Genomic DNA, 21395 nt, shown 5'->3' on the forward strand with positions numbered 1-21395 from the left:
TCTGTACTTAAAAAAAACAGAACTTAAAACAGCAGTTCATCCTTGGATAATAGTTACACATAGCACTTGGAAGTGTTTCATTTGGTAGCCTTCCATGTATATTCACTGGTTTTAAGATGTTTTAACAAGCACACAAATTTCAGATGTTTCAGTTATTTCTCTAGATGAGACACTCACATGTTGTTCCAACTACAGGTTTCTCGCTTCCTTCTAGAAGGTCCCAGAAGTAGAGAGATGATTGTTCCATCTGGTCTTCAACACTAAAATGAGTGACAAGTTTCACCAGGTAGAATCATAGCCAAGATCAAGTGCTGCAGCATCCCAATAGCCCAAGTTCAGCCCTCCAAACCAAGGCTGCATACACAGGGCAAATACTAAGCCCTGAAATCACTGAAAGCAATTATAATGTATCTGTCCATGTGATTTAACCGAGCAAACAGAAGTGCTTTAGTTGGTCATTACAGATCCCAGCACTATCCCACAAGATATCTCACCCATATAGCTGGACTTCATTCCAAGCCAGGATCCCCAGACAGGGAAACAACTGCTGTTTAATTGGCTGGTCACCTTGTTTATTGGACAAACATGTACAGGAGTAACCACCAGCAGCTCCTGCCACTCTGAATAACTAGCAGTTATTTAGAAACTTGTCATAGGTCCATGATCCACACCCTCCTGATAATGGAATTTGAAGTCCAACATGATGAAACATAGCATCTCAAAAGAAAGGATTAAGCTTCCTGTGGAAGCATAATATGGTGAGAGCAATCCAGAAATTAAGTTATTTCACTACAATGAGAGACTCCTGTTGTGAAGTGTTTTATAAGTGCTTTTCTTTAGAAGTTAACTTAAGCAAAGATTAGGCAAAGATTAGTGTATGACAAGTGATTAGAACTTTTAGGAACTTAAGAGTTAGTCCATATTCAAACATGACTCAACCATGAAGTGTTTCAACTTACCACCTAATAACTACTTATTCCATGTTCAAATACAATTCTTACTACACTATCTTAAAAACAGACAGGCTGTCATGCTAGGCATGAGCCTTCATAGTACGAGAGCAGTGCCACATTAGCCCTGACACACACTACCTCTGTTGACAACCGGTTAAAATGTATGACATTTAGTGAAGAGGTATCAAAAACTTCAGGTAATTTTTTAAAACCACTTAAAAGTTAATAGCAAGAGAGCCTCGGGAGCAACACTTTATTCCAAAGGAATGTAAAGAAGCACATGTGGATCATCATGGGCAGTAAATTCAAAATTGTTCTATGTTCCAAGCACTTTTCTCACTTCATGAACAGTGAGATCTCAAGGCAGCAGCATGCCACCAGCCTCCCTGTTTAGGATGGTGTTGGACTATCTCCCCGCAGTGCCACAGCGTGACATGAGATGGCAAAAATTTGCCTGCAACTTGCACCTGAGGCTGTAATTACTACAGCTTTCCTTTAATGCTCAGAGTGAGGTAAATCTGTTACATTCCTAATCTCAGACTAAAGCAAGGGTGCTGAATAGAATTTTAATTAGTGTTCCAAAACACAGTATTTAAAGACATGGCAGTGTCAAACAGAGGACATTTACTGTAATGAATGAAGCATACTAATTAGACAAAAGCCCTGAACTTACCTCAGGTTCTCATTTCTTTCTGGACACGTCAGTTTTGCAAATCTTATGAGGTAGTCTAGTTCTTTAGAAGGCAAGTATATTGCACCATTCACACCACCTTTGAAATCTTTCTGAACATGCTCTTGAGTGAAGTTCTGCAGCACGTACTGGACTTGAAGTATTGTACGCAGTTTCTTCTTCTCTGCTTCAAGCTTCAACAGACTCTCTCTCCGCTGAGCCTTCTTCTGTGCTTTCAGCAGCTGTTTTAATACATAAATTCAACAATTAAACACAACAGTTTAGTAACAGGAATCCAGGATAAAACATTGAGTTCTACTATTGATCATCCTACACTGGGCAAACTAACTATTAATTTTGGTTAGGTAACAGAACCTCCTAGCCCTCTTCAGATAGCCAAGATCTTTCAAGCTCCTCCTTTGGAATAGTTCCCCATCTATCTACTAATTCTTTTAGTCAAACTGGATACTGGTAGCTTCACTTGTGATATGCCTTTATGATATCTAGATCCTGATTATGTCTGCTAGTTGTTTTACTGTAACAGCTTTTAAAGGAATTGGTAGAATTGATACCAATGCACAAATCCAGGCCTAGTCGACTTTTAACATTTAGCACAAATTTGGAGATGCAGATGTTGCCTCAAGTTTCTCCTAGTAAGACAACTGTTCTTCATTTTTACATACTCCAGTTTGATACAGTAGAATCTTAGTTACTTTTATTTTTGTTGGCAGAAGACTGAAACACTCATTAAGTAAGCAACAACACAAGTCCCAGAACATACACAGTGCTCAGGCAGTCGAGAAGTTTCTCATCATGTGCTAGTAGAACTATCCAGCAAAAGCTATCCAAGTAACTGCAGAATTCCAAAGGCTTCAATATGGGGCAAGATTCATGAAAGCTTTGTTTCCTAGAACACACTGTAAAGGTTACAAGGATGCTGTTGCCAGAAAGACCTCTAGTGTTCCAGTAATGGCTATTGGCTGTAGAATCCATACCAGCAGAAGCAGAGCCAAGTTAAAAACAAAGTGAGTTACCCTTTAAATACAGCATAAGTTCAAGAACAAACATGAACTGGTAGAAGCTAATGCTGGACTACTAAAAACACCTGCACACAGATACATTGGGTCACAATCCTTTATTTCTGATATTTTTATGGGCAGCTACAGAAAGGAAAGCAATAGGAAGCAATCCAAGTTTTAACATTCAGTACAGCAGTTTCTATATTCAACATGGAATGACAGAGGGAACCTAAAGCAATAACACTGTTGAAAAGGCTCCTAAAGTTCTGCTCACATAGTGCTTTGAGAGATTTACCACACTACCTGGAATTACTATATATACTATATACACACAAGACACACTCTCTAGCAAAACTGTTTCGGTCTCAGTAAACATTGAGACAAGCCATTTTACCTTCAGCATTCTGTAGGAGGCAGAGAAATAATGCCAGAGCAGTGACTAATCATGTTTAGCATCCCCACCACTACTCTGGATCAAATTTTTCCACAAGGGTAGTATTTGCTTGAGCCAAGAGACTGATTTCTCCAAAGATAAAACACGTACATAAAAATAATGCAGGTAGTGCTTTAAACCCTGAATAAAGACCTTATTCATGTGGCTTGCCATAATTAGAGAAAACTACAGCAACTGAAGTAGCAAACTCCACAAGTTTTAGTTGAATTTTACTGAGAAACACTTCTTAAGGAAACCAAAGTGATTTAACCTCGGCACTTTCCCTCATTGCAAACATTATTCAGTTTGGAAGTGATCTTGAGACACTGTCTAGCCCAGCCTCCGGAATAAAGGCTCTGCTGAATCAAAACTAGATTGCTTGGAGCTTTGTTTAGTCAGGTCTTGAAGAGATCCAAGGACAGATTTTACTACTTCTCTAGGCAGGCTGCTTTAGTGCTCAATTATCCTCAGAGTATCCATTTCCTCCTACCTGGCTGGAACCTACTATTTCAACCGGTGATCATTCCTTCTCCTACCGCATCTCTCAGCAAAATCCTGGCTCCACCCTTTCAGTATTTGGTATCTGAAGGTTAATACTCCCCCTCCTGTCAAGCCTTCACTTTACCAGACCCAGCAAGCCCAGTTCTTCCAGGTTCTCCTCAGAGGTCTCATTTTCCAGGCCCCAGCCATTCAGGGGCCCACCACTGGACTCACTGAAGCTTGTCTATAGCCTTTGTCTACCAAGTGACCAGAATCAGACACAACTAGTCAACAAGTACCAAATAATCATTTCACATTAATCTCCTGGTCTCAGTCTATGTCTAGGCTTCAGTGATCCAACGGTGATCCATTTACTTTGCCTGCAGTCCCCAGGGACCCACATGTCCCATCCAGCAGAGCTGCTTCCCCAGCAGTCTGCACCTGTGCAGGGGATGAGTTAGTGGTAAAAATCCAAGTAAACTGGAATCATCTCAAAAGCAGCTGAGCTCCAGTGACTCAGTTTACTTAAGCACAAGCCCTTATAGGGGCATGCAGTGAATTACTACATTATGGAGGGGTACACAAAATTGTCCACACTTTTCTGCTCCAAGACAGGAACTTCCTAGTATTGTGTGCACTGGCATACAACAGTAACCATTAGAAAAGTAGCACAAATTTTGCAGTTACCTCCTGGCAATATAGGAAAGAGCATTTGTACTTACATCTTGGCTAAGTCCTGAAAAAGTCTTCTGAAGCTCCTTGGCAAATTCCAAGTTATGTACTACTTCATCATATTTCTCTACTGCCTCCTACAAAGGAACAGATAAAAATGTATTTTTTCATGCTTAAAATTACTGGCTGTAGCTCAGTTTCCTGGTATTTAAATTCTCACTGTGAACCAGCCATTTAGTGTGTACTTCTCTGAAATTGTAACTTTACAATACCATGTCTGTAGCTGGTACTTTAACTATAATTGCAAGTATCATTGACCCACAGCTATCTGAAAAGTGCAGCAGAAAGCCAGCTCCCACCACCAGACAGATATCCTACAAGCTTGCCTGCATTAGACTTTCCAGGCAACACCTTTTACAATACTTGGTATACTAATGTTGACACAAGAGAGCCTGGATACAAGTTGGTTGGTTTTTTTGTTGTTGTTTGTTTGTTGTTTGTTTTGTTTTGTTTGTTGGTTTGTTGGTTTTTGTTGTTGTTTGGTTTTTGGTTTTGGTTTTTTTTTTTTAATTTTGGTGCCATAGGTTTCAGCAATCACAGGTAAACAGGTACTTAAAATCAGGCACCGATCTGAAAATCCAGAAGGAATACAGGAGACAAGTTCAGCACAGATCTTCTACCCTCATGCAAAAATGCCTTCACAGATAATTTGTACCAACTTTAGTAATACACAAGGCAAGTCATACTTTAAGAAAAAAAAATCTTTCAAATTTAGCTTCCACAAATTAAGCCATGTTCCTGTATTCACTAATGGCTTTAACCAATATTTTACCAGCTAGTCTTCAAAAAGACTCATTGCAGTAGATTATTAATTGCATTTTGATATACCCTTTTTTTAATGAGTCACTCATTTTTATAAGCTTCCTTGACAGCTCTCAAGATCACAAAATGCTGTAGTTCAGACATGCTGCCCATATCCTCATACCATAAGGCATGTCTGGGAAGTAACAAGTTAAGTTTAATTTCAGTTGTTCATGGGTGCTTTACACTGTTTGGTTTGTGCTCCTGACATGGTATCATAAGTTTTTCTGTAACAGGCTTTTCCAAAGCAGTGTTAGCATTGAGTTTCATCAGTGCAGTGACAGAAGCTTAATCTACTGTCCCAATATGATTTGGGACGTCTGCAAATTCCATATAGAATTTATAGACTCGTTTGTAGCATACTAGACAACACCAGGCCTAAATGCTACTCAACACATAATGCATGTGTTACTGTAAATCACTCACCGGGTAGTTTAGGTTGTCTCCACACTCAGATCCATTAAAGGAACTTTTAAGTGCTAATTAGCAGTTCACTTAGCACTCAGGAGAATGACTTCTAAGACCCGAATGCCCACACATTTGAGGAACACTCACAATGTAACACCGACAGATTACAGTAACTGTGCTTTTAACAAAGCAAATTCTAGAGTAAAACACCCTACCTGAAAACACTGAGAACAGTTACCACTGCTCTGAGGACAAGCTATAACTCAGCCTGCGGGAAAGCAACAGCTTTTTTCTCTCACACCTGTTATTAACATTCATTAACAGCATGCTGGAGGAACAGCACTGAGGAAAATCTGCTCAGCTTGCAAAACAGCACAATATTGCCAGTAAGAGCATTTAACTTGCTGGAAGCTCCTCATTTTTGAAACAAATGTTTCCTAAAGCGAGGCTAGCACACAGTAGCTCTGGCAGGCATGCACCATAAGTAATTACAGCTTAATCCAAATTGTTTGCAAAACATGTTCATCATCACCAGATGTGCACTTCTTCCACTGTGTTAGAAATTGAAACCTAAAGAAACTGAACTGCCATCTAACACTTTGTTAAGTGTTAGGCTGTATGAAGCTCTACTCTAGCTTCAATTTGTATATACAGCAGGAATTTGCATCTGAAAGTTATAAATGTAGTATTTCTGTATATTAACCACTGAAACAGGAATTTTCATAAGATTATTAATTATACTGAGTGTATATGTGCTTCTTCAAGTCATCTGAACAGTCTGACTACCACCTGCCAGTTAACTAGCAAGACTGAATCTAATTCCACATTTTAAAAGCCTGAGATATCCCAGAAACTGGGATAAAGATACTAATATTTAAAAAGTGAAGCTCAGCTAGGAATACTAGAAGCCAGTAACCAAGTTAATGCCATTTTCCAAAATTAGTGCTGCTGGATGCATTTGAAAGGAAATGCATCTACGTAATCCTTCATCTCTTTAGTTCCCCACATCTTAATTTCACTTTCACCTAACAGCTTTTCACAGTCCAGGGCATATACCAGAGTGGTCAAATTTAGATGCAGCTTTAAAGCATCTTCCAGACTAATCCAACTTACACAGAATACTGTTAAATAGTCTCACTGCTCATGGCAGAAAACAGATTGCAAAGAATACCTATGATCTAAACACAAAAGATTCTTGCCCACCTGATTCCAGATTGAGTTTACAGGAACTGAAAGGCCATCATCCTACTTCAAACCATCAGGTTTAATCAATTTACTTTTGCACTTGAGATGGCAAGAGACTACACCACGTTTTGCTGCTAAGTGCTAAATGATCATTCACTCCAATAGGTCTGCTTTTAAGCAGCAAGTTATCATTTCCCCTCTTATCCCACTTATGTCTAGCTCTCCTTCACAAATGATTCAGAGTAAGAATATAGTATCTCTGTTCTCATGCTGCTGCACTGTGATAAAACTAACACTCAATGAAATATTTTTCCAGCTGGTTTATTAGCAGGATCAGCACTACCATTGAAGTGTCAGTGCCCTTCATCACACAATTATTCTTTAGCATGTGTGCAGTACATTTCAAAATGTGACTCCTGGATGAGTAGACCAATAAACCCCTTGGAGTATGTGACACTGCTACTCGGATACACTTAAGAATTAATAACTTTCATGTTACAGAAACTTTGTTTTGGTTCTAGAATCCATTCCAGTTCAAGATAGAAAAAAAAGCTAAAAACCCTGTCAGTTATATTAACAGCTACTTGTAACCAACAGCACTGTGCAGCCAACAGGCAATTTCAAGTGACACCTGTTAATGAAAAAGTCATGAGGATTAATTAGCTACCCCAGAATTCTTGAGGTTTGGGTTCTGACACTGCACTACCAATACAGATAAGCTGCACACAGACACCTCATTATGAAATAAAGGTGCAGAAGCACTGAAGCTGAAAGTCTACAGAGCAAAGATAAACAAGGACCTTCTACCACTTCATTACAGAGCAGGAAGGTTAAAGCAGGAGACAAAGCTTGTGGGCTCAATGTTCAGCCTAATTACCAATAATTTGTTCATTTGGTTTTGTGAAAGATGCCACTGCAAGCCTGCAGGCACTGCTTCTGTAAAACCACACCATCATCTCCTTCAGCAACCTGTCCCTTCTGACACACTGGAAAGTTTTGAGGCCCTCAACTCATGCATAAAGCAAGCTTACCAACTGGTCTTGATTGAGGGCTTCCCCCTTCTTCAGACGATCTTTGTAGTCTTCTAGTTTGAGCTGCAGAAAATTCAAAACCCAATTTTATATTAATTTCTGTCTAATGTGAACTATGGGGTATGAGTCAAGTTACATATTCTTTCTGTATTCTAAGTCATCCACATAGTGTAAGAGAATAGAGATTTTGCTTCTTCCTTTTGTTGTCAGGAGAAAGGAACACAAAGTTTTGCTATTGCCTTTGATTTGGCAGTCTTAGCCTGCAGGACTGTCTACTTCCTTTCCCTGTTATTGATCTTTCAGTTCCTACTTGCTACCTTTGTTTCATTTAAGAAATATTAATGCATTGATCCAAGACTTTTAAGGGGCTCCAAATACATCTAGTGTCCTTATTTTAAGTTACCTTGTTTAGCTTTTCCAAGTTAATGCTGGAATTCAGTTCTATAACCCTTGAATAATCCTTCTGAATTCTCCAAAACATGTCTTTCAAAAATTTGGCTTTGGTTACATCAAGAGTCTATAGCACTGTTCCCTAAGAAAGTGGACAAGTGTCCTCAGGAAAGAAATAAGATTTATTTCCAGTATACTGAAACAGTTGTTAAATGCTGATGTAAACAATACAAAACTGAACTATTAGGTATTGCAAGCTTCTTTTATACATACAGGAAAAAGAAAGGGGAGTTTACTGCCATGAAATCAAATATTGTTTAATTTGTGTATCCAGAGAATTTTACTGACACAGTACCTACAGAAGCCTATGACTAGGAATACTTTCTACTCATATTAAGTCACACTTTCATTTGCTGGTGATGCCATATTGTCATTCATGTGAAAATCAAAGATAGCAGAGAAATTAATAACAATAAGCTACCCGGGACAGAATTAGAATACAATACAAAGTTGGTTAATCACACAAAGAAAACATGCTTGTCTGACATTATTCAAAACTACAGCATGATGCATGACATGAGACAGCAGTAATACTGCATCTCCTGCAGGAGGATCAGGTCCCCTAACCACATGGCCAGAAGTCTGATTTACTCCTTCTCCTCACCCAAATACGTAACAAAGCTCTGCAGACATTTAGAGAAACACAACATATTCACACAGCTGCTTTACTTGTGATCCTGATCCAATACTAAAAGCAGTGGCACAATTTTTCTTTTATCTCACAGAAAGTAGTATTAAAAGCCATGCACATAGCCTTCAGTCACCTGCCAATCAACTGAAAAGCCTTGGAATGCAAAAGTCTGAGTAGCTATAGCCACAATATTTTAAGTGTACCATCTAAGTTATTATTCTCATTAACACTCTTCTGTTCCCACAACCTCAGAAAAGCAGAGGCCAAAACAAGAGAGCAGGCTTTGGAGGATTTCTATATAAAAGCTTTCTAATGAACAACATCTGTCTATATTTAAAATATATAAGTCAAATATTTATGCAAATTAAAGGGCAATACATATTTAATATAAACTGACATTTCCAGGAAAGTCAGAGGAAGTGCTGTTCTAATTTCCAATTTTACAAACAATTCTACATCCTAATATTAGATGCATGTAATTGATGAAAGAAATAGATATTTCTGCAAGATTATAAGCCATCTTTAAATCAGTTCCAAGTTTGTTCTGAACTGTTTCAGTCTGGAGAAGCATCTCCAGTTCTGATCAACACATACTTGATCTCTATATACACACATAACCATATTCCAGCTATTAAAAATAATTGCAATAATACGCAACGAGCTTTACAACTGGCAGCTTAAATACCGAAGAAAATCAAGTTACCTTCTTTTTCTCGATGTTCCTGATCTTGTGTTTGAGGCAGATGAGCCCATTGTCGATGTACGTCTCGTAAGCCTGGGAAGGAGAAGCCGCCGTGCTCAGCGCGGACTGCAGGGGGCTGGCGGGAGCCGGGCTCTCCCCAGACGGGGTCACCTGCTGCTTGGCCGCCTTCATCCTCTTCTCCTCCCCTTCCTCCGACCGGCCTGAAGGTGATGATGGGCGATGAAAAGGGGCTTGGGAAAGCTGCACCATTGAAATGGATGGAGCTGCAAAGAAACTCCTTTTATTTAGCTCTCTCTCTCACCTCCCTCCCCTTTCTCAAGTTACATCTTTTCTTATCGTACATCAGAACACATAACCACAAAACTGAGCCTCAGTAAGAACTGATCGCAATTTTTCGCTCTTTTCCCTCCCTTTCAAAAAATCTGTGGCACGAAATTTCAAAGCAAGGCAAACTTTGTATTGTTCAAAGCCTCCCCACCCATCCAGATACCAGAAATCCTTTACATAGGCAGAATTAGACAGCACAGGGGATGATTCCAGAAACCCAATATAGTGACCATATAAAACTAGGCAGGCTTCCTGCACACATCACCCACAAGGGGGAAAAAAAACTGCAAGCAAGCAATTGCAAATCACGCCCCCAGCCTGGCATCCGGGCTGCAGCCTGAATGAAGATTTCGAAGTGGAATGCCTGAAGGTATAGCCCCTCTTCTTCTCTCTAAACCCCATTAAATCGGTTTTACCCTTATATGACCTCTGCAGCAGTCCAACCGAGAACTTAAAAATATTCCGATGGAAAAAAAAGGGATGACAAAAGAAAAACGCTGAATAAAGCCGGCAGCACGCTCAGCTACAACGGCATCATCCCTCCGTGAGGAGCCGGTCCCTGTCTACACCCCTCCGAAAGACGTGCCCGTGCCACGGCAAGACACCAGCTTCCATGGGAGAGGCTGTAACCTTGAGCAGAGAGTTTCTGCGAGAGATGCTCCGCCACCCTCATCTTCAACTACTTACGGACACCTGCTCCTGGAAAGCAATGACACCACAATTCTGCCTGCCCGCCGCCGGGGAGGCCGCGCCACAGCAGCCCCGCGGGCGAGGGGGGGAAAACCTGCCTCCCTCCGGGACAACCCCGCAGGGCTCAGCCCTCCATCCCGTCCTTGCCAGGGATGGGCAGGGGAGAGAAGGGCACGGCCGCCGCCTCTCCCCGAGCAGGGCGGCGGTGGAGGAGGAGGGAAAAGAGAGGAGCAGCGGCTCCTTCCTGCCGCGGGATTCACCTCCTCCTCCTCCTCCTCCTCGGCTTCCTGCGCCCGCTGCGGCGGCCGGGCTGCGGGGGGCCGCGGTCAGCCAGCCGGTCCCGCAGCGCCTCGCCCGCTCCCGCCTCCCCGCTCACCTCGGTGCCCGCACACGCTCAGGCCCGCCCCGCCGCCCGCCCCCCGCCTCATATAGCGGCGGGGCGGAGCGAGGCCGCGCCGCTCCCCGCCCGCCTCCCAATGGCCGCCGCCGCCCCACCTGGGGGCGGGCACCGGGGGGCGGCCCCGTGAAGGTCGGGGAGTCCCGCCCGGGTGCCGCCTGTGGGATCTGGGGGGGTGCCTGGGATCGAGGAGTCAGGCTCCCGGGACGGGACGCCTTAGGGAAGCGGGGTGCCACTCGCTTCACAGGGACGGGACGTGCGGTGGGACACCCGCCCCGCCAGGCGCGGTCCGTGCGGGAGAGGCTGGCACAGCACTGGCGGAGCCACGATCTGCCCTCGAGTCGCGCGTGTCGCCGCAGCCTCTTACGACAGCCAGCCCAGGACGGGCTGTCTGCTCTCTCCGAACAGCGAGAGGTCTCGTCATCCCTGTGCAAGGGGATCACCAGGATGGGCTGGCTGCTCTCTCCGAACAGCGAGAGGTCTCGTCATCCCTGTGCAAGGGGATCCCCCTCGGGGCTCCGCCTGCTCCCAGCCCAGGGGCCTGTCGCATCCTTTGGGTAACACGGGTGGCTGTGGGACAATAAGACAAGTGCCTGTGGAACCATCTGGAGGGTTCTTCTGGGCCTGTACAGAGTTCCTGGAGACCTGTGAGACTGTGGGTAACCTTATGTAACAAAAAATGTTTATGTCTTCTAAAAATCACTGAATCACAGAATCAAGTAGGTTGGAAAAGACCTGAGATCATCAAGTCCAACCTGTGACCAAACATCACCATGTCCAGTAGACATATCCAGTCTTTCCTTAAACACCTCTATGGATGCTGACTCCACCACCTCCCTGGGCAGCCCATTCCAATGTCTAATCTCCCTTTCTGTGAAGTCCTTCCTAATGTCCAACCTGAACCTCCCCTGGAGCAGCTCAAGACTATGTCCTTCGTCCTATCACTGGTTGCCTGAGAGAAGAGACTGACCCCTCTCCTGTCAGGGCGTTGTAGAGAGCAAGTTCTCCCCTGAGCCTCGTCTTCTCCAGTCTAAGCAGCCCCAGCTTCCTCAGCTGCTCCTCGTAGGACAACCCAATGCAACCCAAATGAAATCCCACCATGTAAACACTTGATAACTAGTAAAAGCACTTAAAGTGCACTGAGCATACACCATAAAATAATCACACGTAAACTTTTGTTAAACTCCATCAGTCCTGCACAAGGGGCCAAAGGTTGGAAGACTAGATAAAACAGACTTTCTAAAGATCAGAAGACTAAGCTGGAATTCTGTTTTCTGTGTTTCTGTTTTTGTGGCCATTTCCTCAAAAACCCCAATAAATAATACAGCAAGTTCGTAGCAATCCTAAAAGTTGTGAAAGTGTGAAAGTTATGAGAGACATTCTGAAAGAGAGAAAAATAAGTCAGTGAGGAAGGATTGCAGAGAGAGATTTTACAGAACACAAGAAGTGTTTATGTAGTACACAGGATGGATAAGAGAACTGGAGAGGAAAGTTTCGTACAAAAGAAAGATTGTTTTTAAAAGTAGAACAAGCAAATGAAAAGTGATTCAAACAATAAGGAGAATTCACAGAGTATCACAGAATCAGATTCGGCCATATGCAGCCACCTGTAGCATCCACAATCTTGCCACTTCTCCTGGTTTAGTCACAAGCCTCAAAATGCTTTATTTTTCTTATAGCCCTGACCCCTAGAATGATGTAATTTTGTGGGGTAGTTTTCATGACTGAGAAGAAATGCTAATGAATAAGACACAGCTTGTGTCTCAGATCAGCAGTGTACACTGAGGTCCTTCCAGTAGATTCATGTTCTTTGTGTGTTTTTTTCCAAGCTAGCACTGATGGGATAGGTCCTTGCAAAGTAATTATAAAATGAATTATCAATTAATGCATATATTAATAATAAGTAATAATTAATGTTCATACACCCAGGAATATTCTATGTCATAATTACAGCTGGCAAACTGCTTTATAGTGCACTTCTACAATTAAGAAATTGTATAAAAGAGGAAATAATTGTAAAGAAAAGTCATACAAGCCAAATCCATATTTAAAATCAAAGGATATTTGAATTTACTTTTAAAACAAATACAGAATATCTGATTGAGACTTCTGCTATATCATTTATAGTATAAATGTGATCTCTAGAGCACTGTAGAGTGTTATTAATGTGGCAAGTTCAAGCCCACTGAAGTTAGGAGATGCCAGAATTAAGCACAACTGAAATTAATTAGTTTAATTCCATTTTGCAGATCCATTGTGAGATCATCTTTAAGTAGATGATCATAGGTTATTATAGTCTAGCCACACATCAATCATAGCTATGGAGTCCCAGATGCTCAGCATTCCCAACCTGGGAATCTGTGCCTTTTACTCCAGGATCAGAAGGGGATTACACTCTGATGGCTGAAGAAAAATGTTCTGTCCTTTTTTTCATGTTTGACTGATTCTGCTTATCTCCTCTCACTGGGACTATTCTAATCTTTCCAAGTCCTAGCAGTTTATCCCACTCTCATATTTCCTGCATTCCTATTTCCACCCCTGGACCCAGGCTCAGTCTTTCTCCCCAGGTCTGCATGTTGTCCAAGTCACAGGCTCCTTTGCCCACAATTCCAACCCTTTGCCCAACCACTTGAGTTTTCCACACCTGACTTTTTATCCAGCCTACCAAAACCATTCCTAATCTCAGTGGCATCCAGCATCAGCCTGTGTCCCTGCAGTACAGTGGGCCAACCCCCAGCCAGCCACGGCAAAGACTGAGATCAGGTTCCCACTTTCGTTCCCTGCCACCCCTTTTATTATTTTGTTGTGAAACTCCAGAAAGTAAGTCGATGTGTAGAATAAGATCAGCTGCTTGTTAACCTTAGGAGAGAAAGACACAGTGAAGCTGTTGCAAAGATTATACAGTGATGGACTAGAGAAGCCTTTTTCAGTCATAGAACGTATTTTAGACAGACAGGCTGAGGAGTTCTGGAACCAACACATGATAAATACATTAGATCTCACAAAGAGGAATATAAGTCAGAATTACATCCAATTTATTGAAAGAACCTGAAGGATCTTAGGAAACACATTGCTGCAAGGCTATGTTACGTTGCAAGGAATTTTTTCATGTGTATACCCTGTGACTCCCTGTCTGCTGTTGAGAGCTCAAAGCCAAGGAGTCTGGGTGCCCCACTCAGTGTCCAGCATTGCCTTACACAAGCTACTGCACTCCACAGTGATTTCTAGCTAACTTTTGCAAAGGTTTCTTAAATATACAGTTCTCCCTTAGCACTCCAGCTCCTTGTCTTCAGTGTTTCCTTCACAGGATCCTTGTTTCAGTTTCCTTGTACAGAAACTTTTTCTCCTTTTTTTACCTCCATGTTCAATTCTACTTAGCAAACTGGTTCATATTCCTGCTCTTCTTGTGCCACTTGTGCCAGGCACCCTTTCCAATTCCCAGCCAGTGCTAGTCACCTCACTCATCAGAATTCTTGATTCTATTGACTCCTTTACATTCCTCTCATTTTGCTTTTCCCTTTTTTTCACTCACTTTCGGTGTTTACATCGGTTGTTTTATTCTTCCATAAATTTCCAGGAAAAGAGGAAAGAGAGCAAAAAAAGTAATCAGAAATAGTTACTGTGCCTGGGAGCAGCCATTACAAGCTTAGTCGTATTTCACCTATGTAGCCCCAGGCCAAACAGTGTGTTTAATTAAAGTCTGTGTTAATACCTTTAAGATCTGCAAGGGAATGAAGTTATGCTTCCTGGCAGAAGCTGAAATTCCTGTTCCCAGGCTGTGAGTTTCTGGAATTTCAGTGAAAGCACAGAAAGGATCCTATGAACTGCTTGTTTTTTCAGTTCAGTTCTTGAAAATGGTTAACACGCCCAGAATCACGGAATTCCTGGGGTTGGAAGGGATCTCTGGATATCACCTAGCCCAGACCCTAGTGGGTCTCATCTCAGTTTGAAGCAGACACCTAGAATGGAAGAGTTCATCTGGAACTGAAAAAAAAGTTAAAGCAAAAGCAAATTTTAAAAGTGCTGGTAACCTTAGTAATAAGAGGGTCCAGCTGAGGAGGGAGATGACGTGGTCTGAGCAGTGTAAGCAGTGGCACCTGCCTCTGTTAATGTCTCTGTCCTTGCTTAGGATTTCATCAAACCTCAGCTGCAAAAAGGGGAACAATGCAGAGCAGGGATTCGTATGGGATTTCTTTTTTTGTGTGTACATGAGGAAAAACTTCCAAAGAAATTCACTGATTTCCAGTGGTGAGATTAAAGGGAACATTTGCCCATGAACACTTCGTAATAAGGATCAATCCATGAAAGTGGATTTGTTATTTGTGTCAGAAGCATTTTTTTCATCGACCCTATGAAAAACGTTTGCTTACTTTTGGAGGTTGCAACTCACACACGTGCTTGTTAGGGTTTTTGGCAGCTAAACTCTCTCCAGACTTTATGTTCAGAGGACGTGCAGACTGTCAGGTTTTGGATGGCCACTGGGCTGTGGGATCACTCTCGTTTTCAGGATGAGAATCTTACTTTTCAATTCTCCGTGTTTCTGCTACCAAGCACATGGGCAAGATGTTTAACTCAAGTGCAGAGGAGATAAAAAGGATGGAAGATAATATACGGGGCAGCAGAGGAGTCAGAGTGATGGACTATTGCAGAAACCTTGGAAATTTGATGTTAAGATATTAGTAAGCTTGTAAATTTAGACATTAAAAATTTAGAAAATAGTAGAAGTAAACTTTTCTTTAAAACCAATATTAATTCAGTTAATTTTGTGTTTATCTGATGGTATTTTGATATATTGATAAATGAACATGTTTAAAGGGTTATTTTCTCCATGAAACTCCTCCCTTCCCCTTTCTTTGTGCCTGGCATGGATGTGGGCTTGGAACAAAACTGGATTGTGCATTTAAACTGTTGAGTTCAGGACACATAATTGGTTTTTGCAGGATTTAGAACACTTAGAGCGAATGAGCAAAATAACTGCAGAAAAATATATTTTTATGGATAATGCAAGCGAACATTGGCTTTTAAGCTAAATTAAGCTGTCTCTGCTACATATTTCTGAAGAACTTTGCATGGATATGTTCTTCATTTTCTAGATGAATTAGGATCCAGTTTTAGATACAGAGCATTCACAGCTGCAACTAGCATCAGTAGGTGGGATGCTTTGAACATAATATGGTCCTTTGAATACAAATCTCCTGGAGAATGAGGCATTATATGTCTTGAATTAAGCACTTAAGGTTAGTAGCATCTGTGACTTTTTCCTATAGAAAAGGGGGATAATCCCACCTCCACCATTCACAGGAATGTTGATAAAAAGCTGCCCAGTGTATTTCTCCATTTGAAACCAACGCTGTCTCCAAAACATATCTTTATTATTTAGTTTTGGTAGTCTGTGGAAAAATGTTTTCCTTTTCCTAAGTGTGAAGGGGAGTTTTGTGGTGGAAAGAGTTTCTTACAAAGAGGAACTGTAGAACTGCACATGCTCACCATTCTGCACAGAGATTAATCACATGATACTCTGAGGTACTGGGTGTCCTACCTTCATCTGCTCCACTGGCAGAGCCCAGATAGTCAAGAGTTTCTTTGCTTCCCAAAAAGTAGCTATAAATTGCTCTGCGACCCTGTCCTTCCATTGCAGCCCCGAAGAGCCCTTCGATGCTGCAGGCTTCCATTAAAATATTATTCTGTTACATTGCATTTTTCTGTTAGAGCATTTCCTTTGCTATGGTTTTCATTTCCATTAAAGCAGCATCTCAATTGTTTGTAAAAACCTTTCTCAAACACCTGGGGTCCATCATTTTCAGATTTCTGAGTTCTTATGCAAACACACTTTCTTCTCACAGAATTTGATTTGCTTGTTCACTGACTCGGGATCTTTAATGGCTCATGGCTCCAGCTTCTGTGCAGCAAAGCATCTCCTGGCACCTCACAAGCATGAATCTCAGACTGGCTGTATGCTTACAGCTATGATGCATGGCTCAAAAATATTTAAGCCAAATAGGTCTTAAAAATATAACAGCCTGACTTGGTTGGGTTGTTTTATCTGGTTGTTTATCTTAGGTATGGTTTAGCTAGCACTGATTTGGGCAGCTTGCATGCCTTTCATCCTAAAACCAATAACCCTGACTCCTCCAGAGAAGTAATGGATTTTTATTATTCCCAGGGAAATACTAATAACAGATTTATTTCCTTCCTGTTGCCACCTAAACACCTTTGATCTCAGGCTTTTCAAGTGGATCCATGAAAAATATTTTCATTTGTGTTTCCCTCTGACTCCTACTATGTCACAGATGCATTCTGGGACTCAATTAAACTTAATTTATAAGTCTGGTTTCAGACCATAGCAGACTATCTCTACAATCTGGTAGCTTTCTCTGCATCACTACCCAATAAGTTGTGAGGAAGGAAAAAAATAGGCCCCACTTTCTGGCTTTTTTCTCATTAGGAAGAAAGGATGGGTGGCAGACAGTTGACATTCCTGAAATCCGTCTGTGACCTGAATTTAGGACGCAGTCTCTGTGGCTTCATTTTTTTTGATTCTGCAAGTTCTCAGCAATGTAATATGCAAGATGTTGTGCGTCTGTATGTAACTGAATAAAAAGAGGGGCAGAATTTGGCAACTTCACAAAGTGCTATTATGAGATTCAGTTGGGAGAAAAATAAAATCCAAAATTATAAGGGAACAAAGCTTGAAGACTGTAGAGATTTTTATTATAATTTATTTTATTTAATTTGTCTGTGTTCCTGTAAAAATTTTAAACTTACACGAAAGAATATGGTATTTCTATGCGGAAGATGTTAACCAAAGTTTAAAATGCATGATAAATAGAATTTATAGGGAAAATTAAATGCAGAAACCCAAAACACCCCTCTCATACTCTTATAAACTGGAGAGGTGTTCTCTAAAAATGTGCATGCATATGCTTAGTTTTATGTTGGCCATTTTCTCACAAAATAAAACAATGCTGATCACATGAATGCAAATAAGCATGTTTAAGATTTATAGGATAGGGCCTGACTTTCCTGAAGACTTCCAATAATTCCTTGTAGAATTCAAAGTATGAAAACCAATTTTCATCATAGTCCTTAATTTTCCCACTTTTTAATAAAATCCAGGCTCTTTATTAGTTTATATTCTAAAAAGATTTTATCTTGCTACCATTATTTTCTTAGACTCAGCAGCAAATAAATTGTTCATAAATCTATCAATATCTTTCTGATAAATAGGAATAGACTTTTATGAGAAATAAGAATATTGCTGACAGTTTTTAACAGGGCTGAAACAGTTTCATAAAGCCCTTAGAGGACAGGATGCATTTATTCAGGGATCCTGACAAGTTGGGTCTTAATATTTTTGTACTACTAAAATGAATTAAATATTGGGCATTGTTTTAATCCCCTGCTTCATCTAACTCCCATTTTCATTTACTCTCGGTATTTGTTACGAACAAAGCTCCCTCTTAAAGCGCCTGCATAGAAACTAATCTGGTTTTCTCTTACCTTATTAAGTTTTGCCACAAGAAGGAAGCTTTCACTTGGAACAATTTGATTAAGTACTTTGCATTTTTTATGTTGGCTGTGTTGATATAAGTGCAGTCATTGACACGAGTGTTGGAACATGGAGCCACAGGGAGTATAACTGCAGTAGAGCCTAAAAATTATTTTTTTGTTCAGGACCCTTAGTAACCATTTGCATAAACCCATGCTTAACTCTGAGCAGTTGGCTAATCCCACTGACTTCATTAAGACAATATACAAATTTAATTTTTATTAAAGGTTCCCATTGAAAAACATGGGGGGTTTGCTTTTGCTGTTTTTCCTTCTCACAAGAATTGTGATCTTAATGGGACAGTTCATCTTCTTAAGGAGGAGCAGTAAGTGCTTCCTTGAGATAAAAATCTAGAGAGCTTTCCAGCACAGTATTAGTATGCTAATGAAAGTTACATGAAAGAACTTTACTTAAAGTGTTGATGAATAATAATTTACTCTCTGTATTATTCATTCATATAATTCAGATACATACGTATCATTAGATTTTAAAGGTTACAAATACCAGTCAATTCAGAGATCCTGCTAAAAGAAAAAAAAAGAGAAGCAAACAAAACCTTAGGGTTTCTGCAGCACTCGGAATATCTAGACATAGTTATGAAAAAGCAATGAATAATGTTGTCAAAAGCATACTGCTGTCATAGCTCACAGACCCAATGGAATACGAGGAACATTTTCTGGTAAAATACCAGAACCATCTCTGAAGATTGCCAGGATAGAGGAGAATAATTTCAATTTTCCTGTTTTTCAACCAGCTGTGCACTAGCACAATTGAAGACAAAAGTCTGTGAAATTATCAGAGCCTTCAGCCTCCAGACAAGTTACCAGCAACAGAGTGTTTTCAGATCCTCAGAAAAGCAGAGCAGTATTATACTCCTGCACCACTCCCGCTGCTGGTAACAAAACAAAGAGCCAGGGGTGAGCCTGGGAGGGAGAGGCAGAGATTTAGTGACCATCCTACAGCTTAGAAGGAAAACTATAAAACCCACAACAAAGCACAAATCTTCTCTTCCAGTAAGGCTGAAAAGCAGCACTAACAGGTGTGGTTATCTTCATGTTTCAGTGGTAAACAAACATGCTCTCATTTCGCAGACCTTGATTCACTCAGGAGTCAACAGCATGATGATGCACAGGATTGTTAACACAAAGTGAAAAAAAAAATTCCATTTTGAATGCTGCCCTGTCATACCTGCCTAGGTTATGGCCACACCATCCTTGCCACCAGCATGTAAACAAGAGCAAAAAATGCAGGGCTGTGCTGTGCGCCTGGATTGTGGCCACACTTCCCAGGCCTCAGAGTCCTCTGGAACCACTTGAATTATTCGGTGTTACATGTAGGGATGTGAGCTGATGAAAGTCAGCCTGTTTGGCACCTGAGTTTCCCTCCCAAATAGCCGGCTGCACACACCAGGGCCCGGGCTGGGCACGCTCCAGTGCAGGCTGTGCAACTGGTGGGCAGATCAGATCTTGGATGCAGAATCAAAAGCCCTTCCATCTTAACACCCTCCAAGTCCCCTGGGGTAGGTAGGCCTCCAGGTAGCCCTAGACAGAGCAGGCAACTCTGTAACTAGAAGCCTCCACTTTCAGAAATGCTGAACCACCTACAGCTCCCTCTGACATCCGTGGTAACCAGAAAGGCTCAGACACTCTGAAGACTAAATCAAAAGCCCCCAAGTCTGTAAATATTTGTTCACAGGTTTATCTTTAAATACATAAGTAATTTTGCGAGACATTATCCAGCCTTCATTGAAGCCATTGGAAAGACTTCTGTGGGCTTCTTGGAGGGGCCTCTCAGTATTTTGCCCCTGACTCTCACTGTACTTATGTATTCAGTGGAGGCCTAAATTTGACTTATATGCTCACAAAAAAAAACAACCAACCAATAAACAAAAAACAATCCCCACCTTGAATATTTGAATATATTTTATGAGAGAGATTTTAAATTAAAAACCTCCACATTCCCCCTTACCTTGCCATAATGCTGCTGCTAGTTTCCCACTACCAAAGGATTACCAGTTTCAGCTTCACATTTTAGTTGGCTGCTGTCAGAAGTTTCTTCTGCTGTGTAGTTCAAGTATATTGTTCCATTGTAGAAAGGCACCTGAAATAGTGCCTGACTGCAGTTAGGTGGGTATTTTTGCTCTCTACAGGGAAACATACAGTAAAAACTCACAGGATCTTAAAAATCCACTAGAAACTGCATGACTTTACAAAGAAGATACTCAGGTATGATGGCCAAATGAAATGCCAGTATAATTTATAACTGTTCTTTGGGGTTTTTTTTATTTATTTGTCTTTCTTCAGTGGATCACAGGCTGAATCTCTGACTCTCTTAATAGCTGTGGGTTTTTTTCAAACGACACAGGGGATCCACAGACCTGAAACATCCCCAAGTATAGAAGGGCTCTACACAGAGTGGTACATACTGGTCAGGTCCTCTTCTGCCCTTTTCTTTATGTGGTGGGAAGTAGCAGAAAAAACCCAACATACTAAACATCAACAATTATGAATGACCTCGTGGTTGAACCTAAATTAGTTGCCTAAATTTCCAATGCAGAAATATTTATTTTCTTTATTTCTAATAAAGAAAATATTTTTATGGAACTCTTACCCCTCCCAGCCTCACAGAAAATTACCTTTTTCACAGCTAATCAAGATATGATTATTTACTCTGAAATTCTATATACAGACTTCAAGTAGAAAAATTATAGCAGTTTAATGGGCTACAAAACATTTTACATTACAATCATCAGAAGAGGAACATGTGCTTCTCTCCGTGGGTGTGGAGGGAGGGCATTTACATTTTGTAGATTGAGAAGAAACAAGGGTATTTCTGAGTAAATACATTTTATATGATTACTGTGTTCCCAGCCCAGCAAAATACAGACTTCAGTGCATAAGAGATTGACTGCCTCCAACGTAATTTTACACCCTTTT

At 41.1% G+C, this 21395-nt stretch overlaps 1 protein-coding gene across 5 annotated transcripts in view; it reads right to left on the bottom strand.

Moving 5' to 3' along the window:
• The window catches only part of CAPRIN2 (caprin family member 2), a 34140-nt gene extending 23188 nt beyond the window's left edge, over positions 1-10952 (bottom strand). For 2 of the 5 annotated variants that reach the window (XM_064654640.1, XM_064654639.1), the window contains exons 1-6: positions 10890-10950; positions 9497-9759; positions 7713-7775; positions 4278-4364; positions 1627-1865; positions 178-260 (exon numbers count right to left, since the gene is read on the bottom strand). In XM_064654640.1, coding sequence (XP_064510710.1) covers positions 178-260; positions 1627-1865; positions 4278-4364; positions 7713-7775; positions 9497-9759; positions 10890-10941 — 787 coding nt within the window. In that variant the 5' untranslated portion in view covers positions 10942-10950. Of the gene's footprint in view, positions 1-177; positions 261-1626; positions 1866-4277; positions 4365-7712; positions 7776-9496; positions 9760-10510; positions 10638-10889 lie in introns of those variants that run through there. The other 3 variants (XM_064654641.1, XM_064654643.1, XM_064654642.1) reach the window with 3 other exon arrangements.
• Positions 10953-21395: the final 10443 nt, after the last annotated feature.

Source organism: Pseudopipra pipra, chromosome 5 (genome assembly GCF_036250125.1).
Source record: "Pseudopipra pipra isolate bDixPip1 chromosome 5, bDixPip1.hap1, whole genome shotgun sequence".
Lineage (NCBI taxonomy): Eukaryota > Metazoa > Chordata > Aves > Passeriformes > Pipridae > Pseudopipra > Pseudopipra pipra.